The 26,582-nt window shown below is 42.4% G+C and overlaps 1 protein-coding gene across 2 annotated transcripts in view; it reads right to left on the reverse strand.

The window, feature by feature from the left end:
* Positions 1-23,290, reverse strand: part of NAV2 (neuron navigator 2) — a 344,782-nt gene extending 321,492 nt beyond the window's left edge. For both annotated transcript variants that reach the window (XM_077820144.1, XM_077820143.1), the window contains exon 1: positions 23,033-23,290. In XM_077820144.1, the coding sequence (XP_077676270.1) occupies positions 23,033-23,290 (258 nt within the window). The remainder of the gene's footprint in view (positions 1-23,032) is intronic.
* Between the last annotated feature and the right edge of the window lie 3,292 nt (positions 23,291-26,582).

A 26,582-nucleotide genomic window follows, 5' to 3' on the forward strand; every position in this document is an offset into this window, starting at 1 on the left:
ACGCACACCCTCAGGTCCTTCTTACCAGTTAACTCTGACACATGGGGGGAAGGGTGTGAGTCACAGAATGGACATGAGCAATGTATCTCAAAAAACAACAGTTACGAAAGGTTAGTAACTTTTTTCTTCAAGCGCTTGCTTATGTCCATTCCATGTTCGGTGAATCACAAGCAGTACCCCAGGAGGTGGGCTCATAGTTCATGGACATGCTGATTGCAACACTGCTCTTCTGAAACTGGTGTCGTCTAGGGCCTGTTGCGTGATGGCATAGTGGGAAGCAAAGGTATGCACCAACAACCAGGTTGCAGCTCTGCAGATGTCCTGGATTGGGTCCTGCACGAGAAATGCTGCTGACGAAACCTGAGTTCTTCTGGAATGAGTGGTTAAGATGGCCAGAAGCAGGATATTCACCTGCTCATAGAAAGTCTGAATATAGGCGGTTATCCAGAATGACATCCTCCAGGCTGACACAGGAAGCCCTTTGATCCTTTCCACTATTGCTGCAAAGAATTGCGTGGAATTGCAGAAGGGTTTAGTCCATCTCAATATAAAAAGGAAGGAGAAGCCTGAAGTCCAAGGAGTGAAGCCACCATTCCTCAGAGTTCCTGTGAGGTTTCAGGAAGAAGACTGGTAAGAAAATGGCTTGGTTGTTATGGAATTGTGACACCACCTATGGAAGGAAGGCCAGATGGGGGTCGCAGTTGGACCTTGTCCTTAAAGAACACCGTGTAAGGTGGTTCTGACGCAAGGCCTTGATTTCCAAGACCCTTCTGCCAGAGATGATCACCACCAGGAAGGTGACCTTCCAAGAGAGAAGTAGCAGAGGGCATGATGGTAGCAGCTCAAAGGGGGGACCTGTGAGTCTTGACAGAACCAGGTTTAAGTCCCATGTGCGGGGCGGTTGGTTCACAGACCTGAGGATAGAGCCTATCCATCCCCTTGAAAAAATGTACTGTCATCTTGTGGGAGAACACTTGACCTGCCATTCACTGGAGGGTGGAAGGCTGAGATGGCTGCTAAGTGCATCTGAATAGACAAGATGACCAGGCCCTATTGCTTTAAGTGGAGCAAATAGTCCAAGATAGAATGAGGGGAGATGGAGATGGACAGAGAACATATTCAGAAGCCCAAAAAGTTAAATGCTTCTACTTGGACAAGTTGGTAACCCTGGTGGAAGGCTTTCTACTGCCTAGCATGATCTGCCAAACCTGTTCCGAGCAGGCCTGTTCTTCAGGGTTCAGCCATGCGACATCCATGCAGTTAGGTTCAGGGAGGAGAGGTTCAGGTGAAGCAACTGGCCGTGGTCTTGTGAAATCAGGTGCAGACAGAGTGGGAGTGAGAGTGGGGTTGTCATCGAGAGATCCAGGAGCGTGCCAAACCAATGCTGGCACAGCCCCTCCGGAGCGATCAGAATAACTTTTGCCTTTTCCCATTTGATTTTTAGGAGGCCCTTGTGAACCAAGGGGATCGGGGGAAAGGTATAAAGAAGGAGATCCAGCCACGGGAGCAGGAAAGCATCAGAGATGGAGCCTGGGCTGTGTCTGTGCAGCGAACAAAACTAATGGCATTTCCTGTTCTGCCTCGTAGTGAACAGGTCCACTTGAGGAGGCCCACACCTTTGGAAGATGGATCTGGTGACCTCTGGGTGAAGGAACCACTCCTGGGGAGAGAAAAAGGATTTGTTGAGGTGATCCTCCAGTACATTCCAAGTTCATGGGAGATGTGATGCCTCAAGATGAATGGAATGCTTCACGCAGAAGTCCCACAGATGGATGGTCTTCTGACACAAGGTCAAAGATCGAGCTCCTCCCTACTTGTTGATGTAAAACATGGATGCAGTATTGTCTGTCAGGACCTGCACCACTTCACCTGAAATCTGGGGAAGGAACACTTGGCATGATAAGCGTACCACACTGAGCTCCCTGATGTTTATGAGTAGGGAGAGTTCTTCTTGGGCCCAGAGACCCTGAGTCCTGAGATTGTTGAGGTGGGCTCCCCACCCGAGATGTGACGTGTCTGAGACTAAGGCTACTGATGGTTGAGGGGTAACAAAGGGAATCCCCATCATTAACAATCTCAGGTCTTTCCACTAGTCCAGGGAGTCAAGGACCAGTGGAAGGACCGTGAGCACTGAGTCCAAGTGGTGTCTGCTCAGAGAGTAAACTGATGCTCGACATATCTCGAGGGGCCTGAGAGGCAGCCTTGCGTGCTGACTGAACCACGTAAGTAGATGCCGCCATGTGCCCCAGTATCTTGAGGCAAACCTGAGCTGTTGTGATTGTGTGGGCCATGACCTTGGATATGAAGTCTGACAAAATCTGGAACTGGGCTTCTGGCAGGAAGGTCCTGGCTTGGGTGGAGTTGAGCATTGCCCCAATAAATTCTGTTCTCTGAACTGGAACTAGAGTTGACTTCTGCTTATTTATCAGCAGGCCCAGTGCTCGGAAGGTGGCTCGGACTGTGCTGATGCTATTCTGTACTTAAGCCTGTGACTGACCTTTGATCAGCCAGTCACTGAGGTACAGATAAACTTGTATGCCTCGCCGTCTGAGGAAGTCTGCTATGATTGTCATACATGTAATGAAAACTGAAGGGGCTGCAATAGGCCAAAAGGAAGCATGGTGAATTGGTAAAGGCATTGACCCACTATAAACCTGAGAAATCTTCTCTGGCCATGGAAGATAGAAATGCAAAAGTATGCATCCTTTAAGTCCAGGGCGGCATGCCAGTCTGCTGGATCCAGGGAGGGAATGATGGAGGCCAGGAAGACCATTCAGAACCTTAGCTTTTTGAGATATCTGTTGATGTGATGCAGATCCAAAATGGACTGAAGGCCCCCCTTTGGTCTTTGGGATTAAGAAATACTGGAAGTAAAACCCCTTCCATCCCAAGTCTTGAGGAACCTCCTCCACAGTCCCCATACGTAGGAGGGATTGCACCTTCTGGATAAGGAGTTGCTCATAAGAAGGGTCCCTGAAGAGGGACAGGGATGGGAGAGAAGGGTGGATAAAAACTGAAGGGTATATCTATCTGACTGTCACTGTACTCAGGACCCAATGGTCTGATGTTCTGAACTATCATGCTGGGCTGAAGAGCGATAGATGGTCCAAAAATAAAAGGGGCAGTGGATAAATAAAAGAGGCAGTGATTGGTACAGTGCCCTCAGGTGCACCTTCCAAAGGCCTGCTTGGGCACACCAGAGTATCTCTGAGATGCCCACTGGGAAGCTGAGATGGACAGGAGTGGCTGGCGCCATTTATAACCTCTCCTTTTTCTTTTGTAGGGCTTAAGCATGTGGCTCTAGAGGGTGCCATAGCCAGCCCGATGGATACCATTGAGGGAAAAATCTCCAGCAATGGTGCATGCCGTGTACACACCTAACATGGAATGGACATGAGCAAGCTCTGGAAGAAGAACAATAGGCTCAGCTACTGCTAGACATTATGTAGGTAGACCCTGTACAAGTCTTTATCGCAGAATGCTGAAAATGGTCTTCAGCCATGATCTATAATGCTGGAATACTTGATAAATGGCATAGTTCACCATCACTACTGCCAGTCCTGGCCCTTTTCTGAAAAGGGCCCGCCACTTGTGTCTGTGTGGGTTTTTGTAAGCAGCTAGACTATATCCTAATATTTATGAATAAAGCAGTAATATTTCACATTTACTGTAGAGAGCATTCTTCATTCATAAGGTTCCCTAAGCAAGTCTCCTGGAATGCACCTCTCTTTGATATGGAGGGCGTCAGCCAACTGGCACACAGAAGACTGCAGAAGAGTGGGACGAAAATAATGTTTGACCAAATATGACGAGCCAAACTCCTACTCTTACCAAAAGTGCCATGGTTCTTAGTAGACAGGACCCTACTTTTTGAGCTGTATTTTGAAAAACCCACATGCAGCAGATGGCACAACAATGCAACGTATTTCTTCAGGTGGATGAAGGATTGAACATGTGGTAACCTGGATTCTAACCTGTTGTTTAGACCCTTAACCATTCTGTCCATGACAAGAATAATCATTTTAATGGAACTCACCACATCCAGTCAGGATGTATTATTTCCATATGTTATCTGATTGGTTAATATTTATTTAGACCTTAGTATTACTGATTGAGAAGGTAAACAGACTACTAATGACTAGTCACATGACTGCTTTTAGCCAACCACAAACCATGATTTTCTTCTTGTACCAATTTTGTAACACCAGCTACCTACCGCACAGGGTGGTGGCTTGTTTTCATTAATGAACCTTTGTGAAGCACCTGGAGATCATCAAATGCACGGTGCCAAAAAAATGTATAGCATTATTAAAGGAATACTAGGATGCTGCTACTAAAATACTTCATTTTTACTATGCTGCGCAGTTATATTTTTTGTAACCATTCAACATATGCTGTACCAATGTTTGACAGTCCTTCATTTATCATTATCACTGTGCTTTCCACATAACAGTTTATTAGAATAACACTTTCACCCACTGACTCCAATTGAGATACGTATGTTATTCAACTTAAGATTTACATCCATAAACATTGGAAATTCAGCTTAGGTCTGACAGACAAGCTGAAAATTGATTTTAATCACAAGACTAACTGAGGTATTATTTTTTCTCTTCTTGTTCCCTACCTCCATAAATGCAGAAAATGAGTACGAACTGTAGCAGAACACAAGTCAAATACTCCCCCCGCCCCGCCCAAAGGTATATGCTCCAGAGGACTATGCATTCGAGTGGTGGTTGTCAAGTTCTGCAAAACTAAACCTGACCCGAAGAAACCGGATTGATTTTTTTTTTAACTTTAACAATTTCTCTGGTATTCAGTCTCAAGCACAGCATTGCAGGCTACTCACAGCAGCCACAAATTTGTTTGTGTTCTTACTCAACTGTCAGCCTTTTCAATGGAAATCATACATGGCAGAATACCTCTTGAACCTGCACACAAAAAGCTCACATAATTGGGGTTTCACTCAGTGTTCAATCGGTTAAAATTGGCAAAAGCTAAACACAAAGTCAACCTGCAGCATACAGAAAGATATACAGTAGCACCAGTTTTTTAGAAATGAAGCTATTTTTAAACCACTGTAGCAGTGGGAGCTGCATAAATTAACATAATTTCAGCCTTCACAAACTGTTTCCAGTATTCGCTGTTACTTTGTATAAATTAATTGTCTACTTATATGTTTCCCTTAATGTGGTCAACCAAAAAATTCATGTGGCAATTTTTGAGCCTTCCCAACCCCCTCCACAGGCCTCCCCATCTTCCACAATTTCAAAGATCTGCTTTTTTCATCCCAGCCCTTCTCTCCGCTTCAGAATGATGTTATCAAAGGTTTGGATTTCATGGCAAATTTCAGAAGATCTTCATGTGTAACTGGTGGTTTTGTGGGTTGATAACTGCAAGACATCCTGCTATTTTCCCCTATAATGATATTCTCCTTGTTGGCAGATGGCATCAAAGTGGTGTGCAGATGGTAACCCCCAGCCCACAAGCTTCTCATTACTGTTTGAAATTGCATGTCCAGATCCCTGGATTCTTATCTTTTCTTCAAATTGTTTTTAGCATTAAAGGACGCATTGTTGTTCTCAGGAGATAAGGCCAAAAATAATAGTATCTGTTCTGTTTAAAGCTGGAAACTTTTTCCCCCATACAGCAGAGAAGTGATTATATACCTTGTATCTCCATGCACTTTATTAAAAATCCATAAATTGTTGGTGGAACAGGATTTTAAAACAAATCCCCTTTGTTTTGATTCAAATATTATCTTAAGGCAGAACTGATGCTATGGAGACAGCATACCACACTGGGGAATGAAGCCTTGAGAGACATGCATCCATCGATCATACTTATATAGCCCCCATTACCACAGTATCTGAGCACCTTGCAAGCTTTAATGTATTTACCCTCGTACCACCCCTGAGAGGTAGGGATGTTACAGGTGGGGAACTGTGGCACTGAGAGATCAAGTGACTTGCCCAAGATCACACGGGATGTCTGTGGTGGAACAGGGGATTCAGCCAGGATCTCCTGAGTCTCAGGCTAGTGCCTTAACCCATTGGATCATCCCTCCTCTCTAAACCTCAGCAACCTGAAATTCGTAAAAACACAAGATGAGCGTGTCATCAGCACGACTCTTAGTACACTTACTGTGAAGCAGCTTGGATGGCAGGTATGGTTGGATTGGTTTGTCTGACCTCCTGGACAAAAACCAGAAACCAAGATGTAATTTGTTGCTAAAAATGGTGAGTTAAAAATTTCTGGTGGACAACAGAAATAAAAAGCTAAGAGCTGGAGATCAAAAAGCTAAGACTGGATCCCTGGAAATTTTATATTTATGAGGTCTTTCACAAAATAAATTAAACTTATTTTCTCGACATAAAATAATGTTATTGACAGAACATAAACATCCCAGTGGTACGGTGAGTTAATGCACTTACTAGTCTGTCACATCTCTCAGACTTTATAGATGGAAAGGACCTATGACGTCTATCTCCTTTCTAGAAACCTAGGATCAAATCTGCCATAGGACAAAAGTGTAATGAGTTTTCAGTGGTCTCCCGGTGCCTAACATAGATTTATCCAAATAATAAAACCACCAAACAATTCCACCTAATCTATAGCATTACCTACTCGAATGTTTCACCAAATAGTTTTTATCTGTTTAAAGGACAGGTAAACTCTGCTTACATGTGCTTACTGCCTCTGGAATAACTTTGTGATTTCCTTTCTAAATCTCCAAAATCTTTTGTTTTCTACATCAGAAAATTTGCAAAGTTTTAAGGGAGCTGCATTGGAAATGCATTGCCTGTGACACTAAATAATCTGATGGTACGGAAAAAGGCCATAATTTCATTAAATACAGCCTCACATCTTCCACAGCACACATGCACATTAATGACCATCAGATAATTTACTCCTGCATGCGCAAGGTAAGACTAAATGACAGACTGTCTCATCCACAAAGGGCAATTTATCTTGACTTCATTCATGAAGGAAGATCATAGCAAGTCATCTTCCTAGACGTTTCATTCTCAGGACAAAAAAAAGACAACCAGTCTTTGTTCAAGAGAATTCGCCTTTCTGGTGCTGAGACACGTTTTTCACAATGATGCACTAAAATCAGCATTGACATAATTATGCAGATCTTCTAACACAAAGGTTTAAGTGGGTAATAAAAATGCCTACAGTTCAGATCCAGTATAGGATGGCTTGCTTACTTAAAAAGAACACAAAGAATGCTGTTTCTGCCCTATCTTGAATGAAGTTTATTTGGATTTAATGAGGCTCTTTTAACTGAAAACTTAAAATCTTGTTCCCTGAAGAAACTCCGCTGCATGCCTCATTCATTGTGCAACATAATAAAAGACTTCACTAGAAAGAGAAAGCTTCACTGTAGCTGCCTTGGCTAAGCTTTGGCCTCAGTTGCAGAAAAATCTTAAGAAGATGTGTTCAAGGGATATCTTGAATTCTGTTGCACACACGTGGGCCAGCTGCTGAAAGAAAGATGAGAGAATTCTGAAATAAAATATAACCAGTTCTAGGGCGCTTCACATATAATGAGAATATGTTTGTCACAGTCATCTCCTCCCAAGCAGAATCTGGCTGTGACAAGATCTGTTTCAAAGAGGGTGGGTATTAAAAGATTACGTTGCCACCATACTCTCATTGAGTTTTTGTTAATTATTTAGGGCAGAGTAGAAATTTCCTCAGCTCTGCATGCCATCATAATGTTCCACTACTGGCTGCAGAATGCCATGAGCCATGGAATTACTCACCATCCGCCTTGAAATTTAACTGTTGGATCCAGAGTATATACAGTAATCCATGTAATCCAGGACTGTACACCTGTCCTCCTTCCCACTAATCTGACCATCCTTAATTATGTCATGTCTTAATTTAGGGTCTGAACCTGCAAGGTCAATAGGAATTGAATGATGCTCAGGACCTTACACGAGATATTCACCATCTTGCAGTCTCAACCCTTTAGACTAAGATTTTTGAAGCAGGGACCTCGCTGTAAAGCACAATGCACAACTGTGGCATGGTGTAAATAATAATCTCTTCAAATTCTCTAGGCAACTGTGGAGAGAGTGGACAAATAGTTAAAAAATAATGAAGAGTGCCACCTCAGGGAATACAATCTTGCCGAGTATTGTGAAGTCTTCTCCTGAAGGAGTTAAGTGTACACCTGCAGCTCTAAATTAACAACACTCTTACAATGATGTGAGGCACTGACCAAACCACATCTACCACCTCAGCCACTGTTGAAAAAGGAGGCAGGAGGACAACTGCAGTTGGGCAGAAGTATTGCAACAACATTTACAATTCTGATTTAAAGGGCACTTCCTTCATCCCACCCCCACTACTGCTATTTTGGCTGAAATCGGGGGGGATGGGGACACTGGGGAGAGGGGGTTGCTTTTGAAAATGGATTCATGCAAGTTGCTAAGAACCAGGGCAAAATTATTTAAAATAAAATTATTACTCACAGGGACACTGAACTTTCAAACTTGTCCCTCCTTAATGCTTTGGAATAAATATAAATTGGATCAGTCACTCAGCCAGCCCTTATATGATGACACAGCAACACTGGGCTGGCAGAAGTTGGTGTTGTCATAATGATGGTGCCCAATATCAACGGCTATTTCTCTGCAGCCTTTTGTGCTTCAACTGCAAATTATAGTGTTTTTTCTGCTTTCATTCCACAGTTCAGTGTAAATTCTTCCTCTGCGGAATCCCACAGAACCCAGGAGGCAGGAGTGAGGGTTAAATCTTATATGGTCCACATTGTTGTGGCCAACAGATTAAGCTTCATCCCAAACCTCAAACTATACAATAGAGTGGCTGATTTGCCAAGATATATTTTGGGCCTTCGTAGATTTACTTTTTTATTTCAGATTCTTTTGAACCTGGTTTAAGAGTCTAAGGCGGCCACAAACTTACTTCACCAGGTGAATTTGAGAGCACTTATGTTAAAAACAAAAAATAGCTGATCTAGCTAACTTGACTGATTGAAAAACCAAGTCACAGCACCACAAACTGGGGCTCTCAGAGGTCATGTATAAGGGTAGAATAACATTCACTGATAGTTATAGTAAGTACAATGCAACCTCCCACTGATGAACCAGAGGGAAAAGATCTCTCTTGGTACTTACATACTCCATCACTTTAGTATCTGAGAGTCTGACAGACATTAATGATTTACCCTCAAACACTCCTGGGAGATAATTCTTCCCTATTATCTGCATTTTCCAGATGTGGAAACAGACACAAAGTAGGTGACTTCTCCAAGGTCACATGGGACGTCTGCATAAGAGCAGGGAAATGAATCCAGATCTCCATTGCCCCAGTCCAATGTCTCCCAAAAGAACACAGCAAATCTAACCATTCAAAATAGACTCATTAACAGGAAATGGACAGTGAGGAAGAAACAGAATGGAGAGCAAGTAAGAGGCATTGTGCTGAGTGGCCTTCATTCTCCCTACCCACTACCAACTTTTCTTCAGTATAAAGGAAGTCTCCTTCACTATTCCCCACCTTTTCACTCCAGTGGTCAATTAGGAAAAGCTGCTATTGCTCAAACATTTCATTCAGGTTTTCTTTCTTTGAACCTCTTATATAACCTTAGCTGTAAGAGTGTGATAAGAACAGGAAGACCCAGATTCCAGCCCCCTCAGGCAAGTTGGATCATTCTCTCTCTCGTTTTCCTACTTTTAACTTTGGAGAAGGGAGACCCTCTTCCTTCTTCAGTTTGGAAACTTCAGAGACATCCCTCGTTTTAGAATGTCACCGCCTTCTTGGAAGAGACACTGGGGTTGCACGACTGAAAATCTGTAGGCAGGCCAGCAGATGGTGCTGACAAGTAATGCAGCTGGCCAATCTTCCCCTGCACACCTCAGCTGGAATGACTAAGCACATGACAATGTGCCAAGTTCTCCTGGTCACAGATCAGAAAGAATCCAAGCTGCTGCTGCAGCAGCAATGATCTGTGGCTATAGCTCTACTGCAGCGTAACGCTCCGTCTATAGCAAGTATTCTTGCACTGACAATCTGTCTAGACTCAGTGCGAGGGGATGTGCTCAAAGGTGCACTCCCACAAAACAGAATGTCTGTCTTTTTATACAAAGATACTGTAGGCATTGGTCAAACTAATGAGCTTGTTTCCATATCCTTTCAGTTTTGCATTTCCTTCCCATCACTTAACTGTTCTGAAAAGCAGTCACAGGGAGAGTCTGTCTCTTCTCCTGAGTGCAAGAAAGATTCCTGTCTGTGGGAAGATTGTAAAAAGGTCTGCTCTATGGCAATCAAGAGCAGAGTCTCTCAGTACTACTGCAAAAAGAAAAGGAGTAGCAATCCTTCTCTTTTTGGGGATACAGACTAACACAGCTGCTACTCTGAAACCTGTCAGTACCACACGTCTCATTGGTTTGGGGTCAAATGGTTGAATCTCCAAAGATCACTATGCCATGCAGTTAAAAGCCATACAGTCGAAGGGCCAAAAAGCTAACACCTCCTAGAAAGCCAACAGAACATAAAGTCTGCCCTGTTTCAGAGAAGAGAGAGGAGAGTTTGTATCGGATTGCTTGGAAATGAGATCCTAGGCAACAGCTCCTTTTCCCTCTAAAAAAAGCAAAAAGTGGTTTGGTTTTGTAAATTAAAGCAAGTTCATTAGAATTCCCCTGCTAGCCCGTTGCTTAGCAATAGGATGCTAACTCTCCACTCTGTTCTCTGAATTAAAGGAAACATACCTTTTTCCCAGATTTTTAACAGTCAGTTTTTTGGCAGGGTTTGTTTTTTTAGACTGGACAGTATGTCCAAGACACTGGAGCCGGTGCATTCCAAAGCAGTTTGGAGAGGAGTAAAGTGGCAAAGGTGAAAATAGGAGGATAAATACATCTTCACTTTTGTTCAAAGTAATCAATCCCAGCAAAGTCACAGAAGAACCCAGTATGTGTAAACCCATCCTGAAAACCTGAGTAATCCTTGATTAGCCCTCAAGCAAAACAAACAAACCCACCGCTAATATATTCCCTCAACTGGCCTCAAATGGTGAAGTGATTGCTTGATTTCATCGTAAGTGTGTTGTCTTTAAAACTAGTTTTGAAATCAGACTAAGATGTTTACATGATCTTCTTGAGTAAGGATGACTTTATGCCTTGATCAAATTTGTCTCAATGGACTGCTCCACTGACAATTAAGCTAGCCAGCTGCAATCAAAATTGTGCACTGATCTTTTCAGTTTGTAAATATGTTCCCTAAATCTGTTCTGAACTTCTTCACTGGGGGGGCACACAGTTAAAGCACCATTTGTAATAAAGTTTCTGTAAGAAAATGTAACTTTGCATCTCATTACAGTTCTAATAGTAATTTCTAGTAATACACATGGCTATGAAGTCTCAATACCAATGAACAGGTCATCAATTTCCAAATGTCCCTTGCTTTGGGGGTACACAAGGGAAATTTGGCTTAGAAGTCTACTTTTGCCATCATATGCTATTAATCAGTCTAGTTCAGCAGTTCTCAAACTGTGGATCAGGACCCCAAAGTGGGTTGCAACCCTGTTTTAATGGGATCGCCATAGCTGGCATTAGACTTGCTGTGGCCTGGGTCAAAGCCTGAGCTGCACTACCCTGGATGATGGGGCTCAAGCTACAGGCCCCCTGCCCAGGGCTGAAGCCCTTGGGCTTCGGCTTTGGCTCCCCAGCCAGGGCGGCAAGGCTCAGGTGGGCTCAGGTTTTGGTCCCCCTTCCTGGGGTCGTGTGGTAATTTTTGTTGTCAGAAGGGGGTTGCAGTGTAATGAAGTTTGAGAACCCCGATCTAGTTCAACAACATGGATCCCAAAGTTAATCAGTGCTGTCTTACCAAAAAGTTCATTATAATCAGTGAGAACTAGTAGATGGTGTATAGAATAAAACACAAGGCAATTTCTGACCACTACTTTATCTAAGTGGAAAACTAAATGTCTCCATTGAAAGACTCCCCTCTTCTCTTGTACAGCAAAAAAAGCATTTTCAGTTAAGATACCACTGTCATCCTTCTCACCGCCCCGAAATACCTCTCAGTCTGAGGAAAAGCACATAAAGAAGAATTGAAGACACGCAGATTATATACTACATGGATTCTGAAGGAACTAAACACCACAAACTTATCTTCTCCCACTTCCTCTTGCCCCCAAAACAGGGAAATTATGTCCTCAGCTGTGCATGATAGGAAAGTTTCTCCTTACCCAATTCTGAAAATGTAATTACTGCAAAGTTACAACACTTGGTCAACTATTAGGAGAAAAAGAGGGTGGATATGGGAAGACCAGGAGGGTTCCCCTTGTACCCTTCCCTCCTCCAAACACCAAGTAACCCACAAAGGCCAAGCAACGTGAACAACTGCTTCCAACGCCATGCAGCAGTTTTAGGTACCTCCCTGACTGTTTATACCCACCGTCATAGAGATACTTTCTGTCTGAATATGCCTGGCCAGACTCCTGTAGTGAAGCAAAGCGAGTCACACTGTTCTGGACTTGACTGTGTTGATTGCCATTGGATCTACACTTTAGGCCCCGATTCTCTTGAGCCTCCAAGGTACTCCTCACTGTCAAAATTGCATCTGCCGTATCACTATTCAGTGGGTGGGTTGGGGTGTCAAGTGAAACATCTCTAACACTATCCCTATTCCCTCCTTGCTTCTGAAGGAAGGACTAATTGGATTGAGTAGTCTTGGGACTGGAAGGACTACTGATTCCAAATTGAGGACTGAGGGATTTATGAACCCATTGCACTAAGTCTCATGATTCACATCATTGGCTATGTTTCCTCCTAAGCATTATTACCATATTAAGACCCACTAGGTTCTATAAAGCTGAAATGTAGTCCCCAATGTAGTCTTTTTAGTCTGACAGTTACCCTGCCTATTTGAATATTAAAGTAAACTCACAAGCAAACCAACTCCTGGGAAGGAGTCATTGAGTTCTTTTTCGAGCTGATAGCTTATCCATGTGCCTTCTGCCATGCCTAGGCTCTATCTACTGCCAAACTGCTATTCAGTACTTACACAGTACCACATGTGTGTATGGCACTTGTCAAAACACATAACCAAACAAAGTCCCTGATGTATGCTGCTTACAGTATAAAAGGCTGGATGTGATACAAAGTACAAGACAGGAAGATAGGAGCAGATGGAGTCATAGCAGTGAAGGACTAATGAAAAGAAGGGTACATAAGGACAGATTTGAAGAGGGAGAGAGAGGTTGCTTGACACTCAGGAATAAGGAGGCTACTCTAGCCATATGGGGGGAAGAGAAAAAAGACAAAGTGGAGAATGGGAGAAGGGGTCAAAGGATCATTCAAGACAATGGACTGGACACAGCGTAGAATATAAGAGGAGGTCTAGGAGGAAACGAAGACTTATGAGATCTGATGAGATCACAATCCAAAACGGTACCAACACAGAGACAAAACTAGTAAAGGCAGTTTAATAAGGTATCAATATTTTTGAGATCTGAAAACTAGATTTTTTCCTCTCATTTATTGTTTTCCCACATGCTGCTTCCAGTTCTAAAATAAGCCAAGTACAAGATGAAAAATAATCCATGGTTAACACCTAAAAATACTGTCAAGGGGGAAAAAATAGGACGGTGTAACCATTGCAAGAACTGGGATCTAAGGCTGATTTAAATATAAAACAACCTGTTTTATCAATTTGTTTTAATGTTTTATTTATTATGTTTTAGCAATTATTTCCATGCCCGTTCTTTGCATAACTATAGAAACTTCAAATGTTTCCACAAACTATTTCACAAAGAACAATTTTCAGATAAAATTAGACGCTTGCAAATAAGTGACAAGTGTTTGACTGAATGCCAGTACTTGGTGAATGGAAAACCAGCAGCTCTCGGTTACAAAATGTACCAACAGTTCATGACTAATAATACACATGGAGCCTGGCAATTTATATGCTTCAAATATAAAATTTTCTAAAAATAATATTTTACCAGTGTATTTTTAGCCAGGTAAACATCTCTTGGGAACAAATCTGAGTCACACTGTGTTTCTGCAGTTCGCCCCAATTTAAACTCAATTTAAAAACCAAATTCTACTCTCTCTTACCAGAGTATCAATCCAGAGTACCTCCACTAAACTCACTGATATAAATGAAAGCAGAGCAAGGCCTTCAGGACATTGACTTCATGGGGAGTGTCCCTTGATTTACACCAGCGTTCCAGGCCAGAATTTGGCCCAAAATCTGGAATAGGCAGAAACTGAAATGATGAATGGAAAAAGTCATGTATCATTCAAGGCCCATCAGTCAGACTATTCAAAACTGGATCTTCTTAAGGTCTCTCAAAGTACTGATTTTGTGTTACAGGCTCATGAAAATTAATAAGAAATTAATTATTGATATAAAAAATAATGTTGTCCCCTTTGGTAGGAAAAGGTGAAAGGGATCTATCGGCAAAGACTATTACAAATCTATAGTGACAAAAATGAGACATTATCTCACCTCTGACTTAACAATCTTGGAACCAAGATTATGGCGTGGACAATGATTCTCAAAGCACTGATCACTGGAAAGCCGATATGGGTAAAAGCAACCCCAGGTTTACAAAACATCCTCCCTCAGGTTTTGGTTTTCCAAAGCAAAAAATAGGTGTGGTTTGGATTTGGGTCCCATTTAACTAAATCCCTCTTCACCCCCTCAACAAAACTGGGGGGAGGTAATGAATATTTGTACTCTTGTCCCTCTGTACACAGAGATCACCAAAAATGGGGTGGCTGGGGTTTTGCAAACTTCTATTGGAAAGAATGTTTTCTGGCTCACTCCATCTCTTTTACGTGCCTGTTACCTTGGTATCCAGGTGGAAAACAGACAAAGGTCCAGGCCCTACTTATCCAACCCTTCCCTCCTCTCCCCCCCATTTGGTGACAGTAAGATTTCAGGTAAATAGTTCCAATTTTCCAGAAAATGCATCTGGAGGTGTTAGTCTTTAATATTTACAGGTGCAGTCTTAGAGGTTTCTGACAGTGGGAATGAACAGAAATCTGGCTATCCCTTCTCCTACAGCCTCCTTTCCCCTCCCTGCATCTACAGCAGGGGTGGTCAAACTTTTTGGCCCAAGGGCCACATCTGGGTATGGAAATTGTCTGTCTGGAAATTGTCATGAATACTCACGAAATTGGGGGTTGGGGTGTGGGAGGGGGTGATGGCTCCAGCTGGGGATGAGGGGTTGGGGGTGCAGCAGGGTGCTCCGGGCTTGGACTGAGGGGTTCAGAGGGTGGGAGGGGGATCAGGGCTCGGGCAGGAGTTTGGGGCATGGGAGGGGATCAAGGGCACAGGCTCTGAGCGGAGCTTACCTCAAGCAGCTCCCGGAAGCAGCAGCATGTTTCCTCTCCAGCTCCTACACAGAGGCGCGGCCAGGTGGCTCTGTGCACTGCCCTGTCCGCAGGCACTGACCCTGCTGATCCCATTGGCCATGGTTCCCAGCCAATGGGAGCTGCAGGGGTGGCACATGGAGTGGGGGCAGCGTGCGGAGCCCCGTCTGCCTCTACGCGTAGGAGCCAGAGGGAGGACATGCCACTGCTTCTGGGAGCCGCACGAAACCACGGCAAGCCCCCAACCCCATTCCATGGCTGGAGCGCAGGGAGTGGAGCAATCCCCAGACCCCACTCCTTGGCAGGAGCTCGAGGGCAGGATTAAAACCTCTTAAGGACCAGATGCGGCCCCTGGGCTGTAGTTTGCCCACCCCGATCTACAGTTCCACCATTGTGATATCTTTTACATTTCAGATTGTTAATTTTTTCACAACAGCATTTTGAATCAGGGCAGAGAAAATTACTTTATGACAGTCTCCATCATCTGGGGTGGCATGGTTTTATTTTGCTAAGAATACTCATGGAGGGTGAAGTGCTAGTCAGGCCAATCTTCTGGCACACTCAGAATGCTTGTTCTCTCTCAATTTCACCATCTCTGCTCTCTCACTCTGTATATACATTAAAGGATGGTATCTCTCTCTGAGTACTACCAGACTAGATGGACCAGCTAATAGTGAAATGGAATTAAACCCATAAAGAGTTAAAAAGGTTTGGGGCACATGTGGAGAAATAGCTGATGTGTTTCAGTGCACATGAGCCTAAATCAGAAAGTTTGGAGTCTAAAAGAATTAAAGAAAACAAAAAACATACATTAAAAGGGTGATGTTCTGTAGAACACAGAATGAGCAAAAAATGCAGGCATGCCAGAAAGGAAATCCCTAAAGCTGTCAGAGAAATATCCCACTGCAGCTTGAAAGAAAAACAGAATACTGAGATGTAAAAACAGGGGAACAGAGTAACAAGAAAGAAGAAATTATTCTCCACAATGAACTCATTACTGGTTAGAGCACGGCTGGACTGTGGTGTCCAGTTTGGGCACTGTTATAGAGAAAGAACAAGAGGGTTAAAGTGTGAGCCATAACAATTATTTGAAAAATTAGGAGTAATAAAAGTGGGGCTGTACTCACTGAAGAGATTTAGTTTCATGGGAAAACAGAAGTTTCAAGGGCTGAAGCCTGAAGGGCACAGTGAGAATATACAGGGAGAATATGATAAGCAAATACCAGAAAGGAAAATAATAGTCCAGTGGTCAGGGTGCTACACAGAGACTCTAAAGGGCTGGATTCAATTATCTGGTCTGCCACAGCCTTCCTGTGTGACTTTGGCAAGTCATTTGGTCTCTCTTTGCCTCAGTTCTCCATTTATACAATGGGAATAATAGTACTACACTGCCTCACAGGAATGTTGTGAGGATAAATACATTAAAGATTGCAAGATGCTCTGAAACTACAGTAATAAAGGACACAGAAGTATCATACATAGCTAGAAAGTGGAAAATAGGAAGAATATTTCGCTTAAAGGAAGGATTTTCAAAAACAGTCACATAGGCCTAACTCTTCTCTCAGTACAGTCAAAGGTAAAATTCCCATTGACTTCAATGGAAGCAGAGTCAGGTCAACACTGAGGACTTTCGAAAATCCCACCCTGGATGTTTTCGCATGGAGGGCAGTGAATTTCTGGAAGACTGTATTTATGGTGACCAGGTGCTAATTTACTGGCATGCTGAAGGAGTGCCCCAATTATCCTGTAATCAGAAGGATAGTCATGATGAGTGCCTGCTTGTTCACCTATAATGGACTAGATAGAGAACTAACCGTGAGTGAAAACTGAATTGGACACTGAGAACAAGTGGCGCTTCATGGTCTTAACGAAAAAAAAGCCCCAAAAGAACCCCATGAGTTTACACTGTAAATCTTTCATCTTTAGTACAAATGCTTGAGGAACATGACAGCTCTTTATACTCTCTTTAGTGATCACTATAAAACAAATCATGAATACTTTTTTCTTTTTTTTTTGGTTTCTATGTGGTAATAATTCCTGGCACTCATTAATATGCAGCTATTAAAGTGCTATCAAAACTGCTATCATAAACACAATTATAGGGCACACAGTTTGGCTGGGGGATAGCTGACGACTTCTGTTTGAATTTCTTGGTGACAGGTGTTAGTGGGAATCCCTCAAAAAGAAAGTTACAATTATAATGTTGACAAGTTTTTTGTTACAGACATTGTCTGTGATTGAGGGAAAGTACTTAAGCACATGCTTAATTTTAATCATATAGGGAGTCCCACTGAAATCTATGCTCCTCCAAGTTAAGCATGGGTTTAAGTATTGGCTGGATTGGGGCCACTGTTATTTCTTGGGGATTTTTCCTCCACCACTGGTTGCAAATTCCCTAACAAAAGTTTGAAAATATTATTTCTTTCCTATCATTTTTTCTCCATTTTATCCATGATAAAAAGTTTCCTACTAAGTTTGTCTCCTTTATGTCTGTGTTACTAGTATTACTGGTTATAATTCTCAAGATAGCTCTGGCGATATCTGAGGCCCAATTCTACAATCAAGTACCTGCTGGCAACTTTAGCTAGTGTCAGTGGGACCTGTATGTGCACAGCTGAGGTCACAATTGGGCCTAGGCTCTGTTTACTTCTCCCCCTCCTATAAGATGGCTCTGCAGTGCCGCGCTGAAAACAGGACTACGTTAACCCGAACTAGGTACCATTTAGCTTGCGCTCCCAGGGTCTACACAGAGCTGTTACAGTGCAGCATGCTAGTGCACACTATAGTTTACACCCCCATAGTCCAGGCGCAGTGTAGATATGCTCTGTGTTTCCACTGAGCCACTACAGAGCCATCCTGCAGAAAGAGCAAATCCTAGGGGTATGATAGCTGCTGCTCTTGTGTGTGTAGGGGAGTTTAATTTCTCAGCAACATGTTTTTTCATCTCTCCGCCTATCGAGTTTTACAGTCAGTGAGAAAATGATTTGGAGCTATAAAGTGTCTTTGATAAAATTAATAAAAACATAATAATAAACAATGTCTGAACTATGAATGTTCTCAGATACTAGCAGATAACCACTCTCTGTGTTCTCCCCACAGAGTTAAGAGCAAGAAGCTAGAGACTATTACACAATAGCAAAAAAAATGCACTAATTAAATCCATAATTGTCTTTTATGGTTAAAGCAAGATTCCTAATTTTAACATAATAGAGCAAGGTTGCAACTGGTTGTATTCTTGAGGCAATATTATCTTCTTGATGGTCTCATTATTGAATCCCTAAAACACTCTTCTCCCCAGAAGAATTGTAGTCAACAGTGATTTTTGTCTTAAGAAATGAGTAAAAATTTAATAATTCCTCAAAGTGCAAATGGCTTTTTACAAAATAACTAGTGAATCCCATTTAGTAAAGGACAGATCCCTATCTTGTTATCTGTTAGATGGAAGTTTCTGTGGAAACAAAGTTAAATATTTCCAAAACAATGCTCTCTAAATATGGGTATAATTTATTGGTAGGTATGTCAGACAATACAAGTATTACTTCAAGAGGAGGTAGCCATTGTTCACCATACAGGGAATTAAACACAAAAGAATGAATGGAAAGCACAAATCAGTGAAAATACAATAGCAATGACATTATAGTGATTCATCAATTTAAGGTTTCAGTCTAGCACTGGTAATGAACTTGAAGCTGAGCATTTTGGATCTTTCTTTAGAAAGTGCCTCTAAAATGGACTAAAATTGCTTTTATAAAAATTACACAGATTGTAACTACTACATTTCACTTATATGGTACTAATTAAGACACAAAATATGCCTGAAATATAGGTGCTTTCCCCATTTTACAGATGAGGGAGAAAGACAAAGTCAAAATAATCAGAAGTGGCCACTGATTTTCAGTGTTCCCATCTTGAGATGAGTTGGGATTGATTTTCAGAATTTGTGTGACCCCGAAACTCCACTTAATGTCAGTGGAAGCAATGACTGCACAGGTCCTCTGAAAATCAAGTTCAAACTATCTAAGGTTAAGCACTCAAAAATGGAGGCATCCATTATTATTTACATTCAAGTGACTTGACACACATGGAAACCAGCCTGGACTAGAACCCAGTTGTTCTGACTCCTAATTTCCTGCTTTAAACACTAAACAGGGCTCCTTCCCCACAATAAATCACAAAGCCAAGTGCAGGGAAAGAGGCATAACCATCCTCCAATAGGAGCTCAGATACTACGATAAAGGCATAAATTCCTCGACACAGAGAAACTGGTGAGAATTTATGCATCACTAATGTGCACCTGTTTCCTTACTGTAAAACCTATACAGGAGGAAGGCTGGACATAGCAGCCATTAACATATGTACCTCATTCCAGACCCCTTGACCACATCCCAATATGCCCTGTCCCGGCTCCTCCAGTGCAGCACCTGCAAAGCAACACTGTGCAGTGTTTCAAAGGTGCCGGAAGTGGGATAGTCAGTCTCCTCCCAATGCTTCCTCTGCCTGCTGGGAGTGTGTTACATGCATATTTACACAGCCAGCCAAAATTCTGCCCAATGAAAATTGCAACAACACAGTAAAAACATTTACAAAACAGGACATGATGAAAGACTCAGCAGACAGGCCCAACCAGCTCACTTTTCCGCCATGATTGAGACAAGATCTAAGAACACTCTTATGGCTGCCACTCCCCGGGCTACTTCACACTACAGGTTGCCACAAGGTGACAATTAAAAGAGTCTGATTTTTGCAGCCCTTCAGAGCTACTGCTGGCCAGATCGGAGAGTAGGCTTGGTTAGAAGCTGCCCATCCCAGGCCACAAGAAAGGTGTCATCATGGCAGTCAGGGAGGGTAGCAAATTGTAGAGCGAACAGGAGGGCACATGGCACCAGGCCTAGGACTTGTGACTACCGAAACTATCGTCAAATTAAAAACAAAGAGTATTTCAGCTAGGCCAGAGGCTCAGCAGTCATGTTCCAAAGTACCATACGGGATCTAAGATGTCAAGTTACAGGTGCCCAACACTAAAACAGCCATGGACAAGGGCTTGGGATTGAGGTGCACTGGCAAAGCCCCTGGCTAGAGGTCACTGACCAAATTTGCTAGAAAGGAGTGCCAGCCTAGAACTCCAGACCTGGGTTCAATTCCCTGTTCTGCCATGGACTACCTTTGTCACCTTGAGCATATCACTTAGTCTCTCGCTCTGTCTCAGCTCCCCATCTATAAACACTTCCCTGCCTCACAGGTATGTTGTGAGGCTAATTACATCAAAGATGATGAGGTGCTCAGATACTCTGGTAGTGGGGGCTATATGAGTACCTAAGATAGAAATATTGCTGTGGAAATGGCTATTCACTCCTTAGAAGTAGGCTCTGGGAACCTCCTAGAGATATTTAGTCCTGGGTGAACTGTACTAGAATCAATCTGTGTAGGACTATTAGACTCGACATCCTCTATAATACTTAGTCCTGCCATGAGTGCAGGGGACTGGACTAGATGACCTCTTGAAGTCCCTTCCAGCCCTATGATTCTATACCTGGATGCAGCTGCAGGCTTTTTAGGAGGAAAATACTGTTGCCATCTGACAAGAGACACCCTCATAGCGGGGAAGGGGGAAGAGAACAGTAGCTCTGATATAATCGGTGTGGAAAAAACTCATTAGGTGTAGATCAATGTCCCGAGTCAGTATCTTGGGTGGGAACAGCCGTGCATAATACCCACATGGGCATGGAGGTAATTAGGGTGGTAACAATAAACAGAGCATAAGAGAAACATGATTTAATTGGGGATTGGTCCTGCTTTAAGCAGGGGGTTGGACTAGATGACCTCCTGAGGTCCCTTCCAACCCTGATATTCTATGATTCTATGATTCTATGATTACCAGAGCTTAAACCAGTTAACATAACACCAAAAATACGTAATCATACAGTCTGGACCAATCCTAAGAGGTACTAGTCACCTGCTGAGATTTGGACCCAAATAAGTCATTGGGCATTGCTAACAAATCAGGATTTCTCCCACAGGTTGTGGCAAGAAATTATCCCAAACTCAATAAGTAACTCTTACATTTTATGGCCAAAATCTTGCCCTGCTTGACAATTCAGTATCATGATATACAAACGTGTGCTTCACAACTATATATGGGTTAAAATACATACTATCCTCCCAAAACTCCACAACTCTAGTAGTCTCTTTATGCCTAAATTACTATTTAAAATGAGACAATACCTATGAATAAGAAACATTTATGCAGCAATCAAAACTTAAATACAGAACCAAGGCATGTCTTAGCGAGAAAGCGAGCAGCATATGCAGAGATTTTGCTGACATTTTGGAATTTGAAGGGAAAACTCAAGAATTAGAAGAAATAACATTTGTTCCTCTCTTAAGAGCATGATGTGATGCAAAGGTCAGTCTGTCTGCTGCCACCTCCCTGACACCACTCGCATGTCTCCCTTTTCTGCTTTCAGTCCCTCAGGAACTGGTACAGTCACATTAGTCTGGCCCGACTAGCCCGATACGTCACCTGTCTGCCAGAAAAATGCAGCAAATCCTAAAATGCAGAGCAGGAGGCCAAATGCACCCAATCAGCAGTCATGCTATCACTAAGAGAAGAGGTTGTGAGGCCACAGCGTGCAATCCCTAGGTGGCACAGATGACCGAGTATTCGGGGGGAAAGAGGGGAAAGCTAAGATTCTTTCAAAAATACTCCATTTCCAGTGTATCACCCACTTCTCCCAGGTTCAAATGCCTGCAGAGGAGGTTCATGATATGGACGGCTGGTTTCAAAATACACCACCCGGCTACATAGCAACCTCTATATAATGTTAATCAGTTCAGTTTGCTGCAGCAGACCATCTGCTTTGCTCACACCATAGTACTCTAACATACTGCTATGTGCTTACACTGCTATCAAGCACACTGGGGCATCAGCATTACAGAGGCAATCTGATCCATGCTGAAATAAACTAGGATGTGCACTAGCAAAAATAAAACAAGTGGTGGAACGTACATTTCTTCTCTCACCATGGAAATCAACATATTTAAAGAACCACCCAGATGCACATTTAAGAGCAATCTAAATACTGCACATTAAAAATGAAGTGCTGTCTCTAGACTGCATATACATGTCATCAAAGACGGAAAATTCCATTTAGCATGAATTTCCTAGGTAGTCAGTTGCATTCAAGGGTACAATCTGACTGATAATATATTCTCTGTACATTGCAGTTGAATACAGAACATGTCAACCTGCCCATCATCTCACACAATCATAAATACAAAACACACAACTAACCAATACTCCATACACCCCCATATACAAAATACACCCACCACAACTAGAAGCCCTGCCACCATCAGAGACCAGCACAAACACAGAACACACCCAACCGGTCAACACCCCTGTAAATACAAATCACATACCCCATAACCAACATCCCTTCCACCTCCAACAAACCCCACAAATACTAACCCTGCAAACAACCAACACACAAGCAAACACAAATACACAGCATAGCACACCTAACAACCAACACCCCGCCACCACCCCAACTAAAAAACCAAGATCACCCCCTGCAACCACATGGCACCACCAAAAATAGAAACACCCCCACCACACACCACCTCCACTACACACACACACACACACCCCTCCCAAAACACCACACTTTTCTAACCTGTGTGTCAAATCCATTTTCTAGAGAGCTACTCTTCCTGGGGGGGAAGCCATCCCCTGCATTCTCATGTCCATGAGGTGATTTGAGGGGGATCTGGCTGGAATATGATGCCTTGGTCACCTCCACCTTGTTCCCAAACTTCAGGTAACAGGGTTGCGGGATGGTCCTGGCCGTCGGGACATGCAGGATGGGAGCAGCGCTGTGTACGGGTTTAGGTAGTCCCGATTTCATTTTGGAGGCCACCAGGATGGCTGGCATTTTCTCTTTCTGCTTTCCTAACACGTTTCTGTCAGCAACAGCAACAGTAGTAGCAGCAGCAGTCAGCGAGAGTGAAAAGGCAGGTTCAGGAAGCTGCAGCCCTGCTTAGGAATCTCCAAAAACTGCTTAGTAAATAACAGAATGAAGGAAACAGACACTTTTAAGCCTAAATTATCTCAGTGTCTTGTGAGCCTTCCACCTGTTTCCTCTGATTTTATTTTAATTCTCAACCACTGTCCTCCTTCCACTCCTCTTCTGTTGCTACTGCTATTTAACTTGTTCTTCCCTTTCGATTGCTGACTCCTATAATTTTCTTTCTTGGAAACGGGAGACTTTTACTTCATTATCTTGTCACTGCATCTCCAAAGTGAGGCAGCCTTTTGGAATAGAAAAAGAACCTGCTGCAGCATATGCCTTCTGTGTATGTGTGTGTGATAGAGAGAGAGAGAGAGCGCGAGAGCAAGCAAGCAGGATTTCCAGCTTAAGATGTCTTTCTTCAGTCTTAGCCAAGAAGCAGATGTAGCTCAGTGTGTTAATGACTGATGCCCTTGGATACGAGCCTTAGAGAATCAAGCTTCTTAGTCTTAATATCTGTGAACAGGACAATGATGCTAGAGCAGAAGGAGAAACGCCCATTAAGGACATGTAAATAAAAAAAATGCCAGTGGCAACAAAATTTCCCAGCTCTTCCAGTGATGATCGTGAAACACGGAGTAAAAATTCAGCTGTCAAACAGGAGGGACAGCAGCCACCACCTCATTTTAAACATCGGCACTGACACAGGTTTCAGCACTACTGCTAATATATCGTGTGTGTTAGAGGCAGCCTGCTGTGCCTACCCCAAAGAAGGCTACAGAGATTAGCTGGAGTAGGGGAAGGTTGCAATCTGACAGTACAGTGAAACAGTGCGGCCCTCTGATTGGTCCTCCCAACTCAAATCAGAAACAAAATATCTCTGCAAAAGAGGAGTGGCTTCAACTCCTGTGACTGGCAGGGAACTGTGTGACTGTGCTCAAGTACAAAGCAGGATCTGTAGCAGCTCTGCAGCAGCACTCACAGCTGAGCTGTGCTAATGTTAAGGATGCATTTGAGTTTCCTACCCATATTTTTTTTAAAAAGCATTTTCAAATAAAAACACATGGGACTGAATCATCACTCAATTTTTACTCACTCCTTATTCAGGAAAACTCCCTCTGAAAGTGTAAAGGAGTTTGTCTGAATAAGGGCTTACAAATTTAAGCTGTTAGCAGTACTTTGCACATGTATAGCACCTTGCATTTAAGGATCTTCTGGAGGTCTCCTGTTCAGTTCCTAGCGAGTTAGCCAAGATGGTGACCACCACACCAACAGTTGACAAAGGTTGTAAGGGATGATTAGTCCCATTTTACAGCAAGATACTGGAAGAGCTAAGTGACTTGCTCCAGGTCACATAGTGGGTAAGTGGCATAGTTAAAAATAAAACCCATCTCCTGTTCTAACCACTATCCACAATACTTCCCACCTAACATTTGTATGTAAAACAATCCGTACCGACTGCCTCATTGAACAGATAACCTAAGCTCAGATCATATTAAACCATGGAGTATTTTTGCAAGAGGTTTCATATCAAGTAGGTTATTTATAGACAAATACAAAGCCTGGACACTTTATCACTGCAAACTCCTGCGTCTCCTGCTTAGCACTTGCTACTGACTCCATAATTAAAGTGAGTTCTGCAATGCTTCTATAATTTTGCACAAAGTCAACATGTTAAACATTTATTTTGATTTTGGCATCTCTACCCTCAAATACACTGGCTTTGTGGGATGCTTTGCATTAACTCTCAGTGGGTAATTTTTTTTTTATCAGTAAATGTATTTTCCCTCTAGTCTTGTTATCCACAAATCTCAGATTACAAACTCATCTCTGTTCTTCCAACACATTGAGATAGGCCTTCCAATGTTTTCTAGCTTCTGGCTAGAAATTATTGTGAAAAAAAATTCAAAGCATAAAACTTGACAACCAATGTCAGATTTACCAGATTAAAGGACTGGTAGTTGTGGGAGCTAAAATTTATTTAATGCTACAATACTTTATGCATCGTTTCAGTGCTGAAAATCTTTCTAGCTAAAACAAAAAGAAGCAGAGATTGAAAAGAAAAAGAAACAAAAAACCTCTGCAGAAGATCCAGGTCCAAATGCAAGGCTAATTTTAGTTTTGTTGCAATATTCATAAACAATTGAAGAAGCAGAAAAGGTAATTTATATCTTTATTTTTTGTCTTTTGCTTATGAGTTTGATTAGGTTCAGCGCACCTTCCCCCCAGTTTCATAGGATTCTGCCAGTTTTTGGGGATCTGTCTGCATCCTGAAAAGCTAACTACCTAGCTTGCAGATACAAACAAATACGCAAAATTAATTTGAGTAAAGAAAAACAAATCCTTTTAGTGCTAATTTTATAATGGCTATTGAATGTCATGTTTTTCAAAGATGATAGATTGAATTTCCTAGAATGGCCATGCTCATTGACAAAAACAGGTCAAGTTTCCACAGAATACTCCCTACTGTCTCTATCTTTACCTACTGGAATAACTCTAGAATCCAATCCAGGCCTTCTGCTGAATGCCAGTTGTTTTGGTGGTCTAATGATGTGGACACCTGTCCACCATGATCTAACCTGATTTCAACATAGGCAAGTAAACAGCCAACAAATGGAAATAACTTGGTCTCTGATTTGTTTATGGGTCACATATGGACTGGGGACCTAAAAGTAGAAACTTCTATTATTAATCCCTTGCAATCTAGGTCCCCTTTGTGTGTGTGTATTCTGTTGTAACTATTTTACCAGTTCCAAATAATGCAACCCTATGTCACTGAGATACAGTGTCCTGCTGGCAAGACACATCATCATGTCACAAAATGATGTCATAACATTTTAACACATCACTTTACACACTACATTTGCAAAGGTGGAGAACCTGAGGTTTGATCCCCCAGCCTTGAACCATCTTTGGAGATTATTAGTTATTTTCAGTTGTTCCTTAAGGCATTTTCAAATGTGCCTATTTACAACAGAAAGTCAATGGGAGTTGGGCATCTAACTCAGCCTCCTTAGAAAGACAATTTAGACTGGGACTTTCAATCACCCAATTTCAATACCTTGGTTAATTTCCAATACTAAAGAAAGAATAAACTATGATTAAAAGGTGATATTTCAGCTGAAATCATCCAAATCAAAACCCACGAAACTTATCTTCCCTGGAGATTGTCATATGTGTCAGACTGACCCCTACCCATGCACACAAAGGGAAAAGG

Source organism: Eretmochelys imbricata, chromosome 6, assembly GCF_965152235.1.
Source record: "Eretmochelys imbricata isolate rEreImb1 chromosome 6, rEreImb1.hap1, whole genome shotgun sequence".
NCBI classification, from domain to species: domain Eukaryota; kingdom Metazoa; phylum Chordata; order Testudines; family Cheloniidae; genus Eretmochelys; species Eretmochelys imbricata.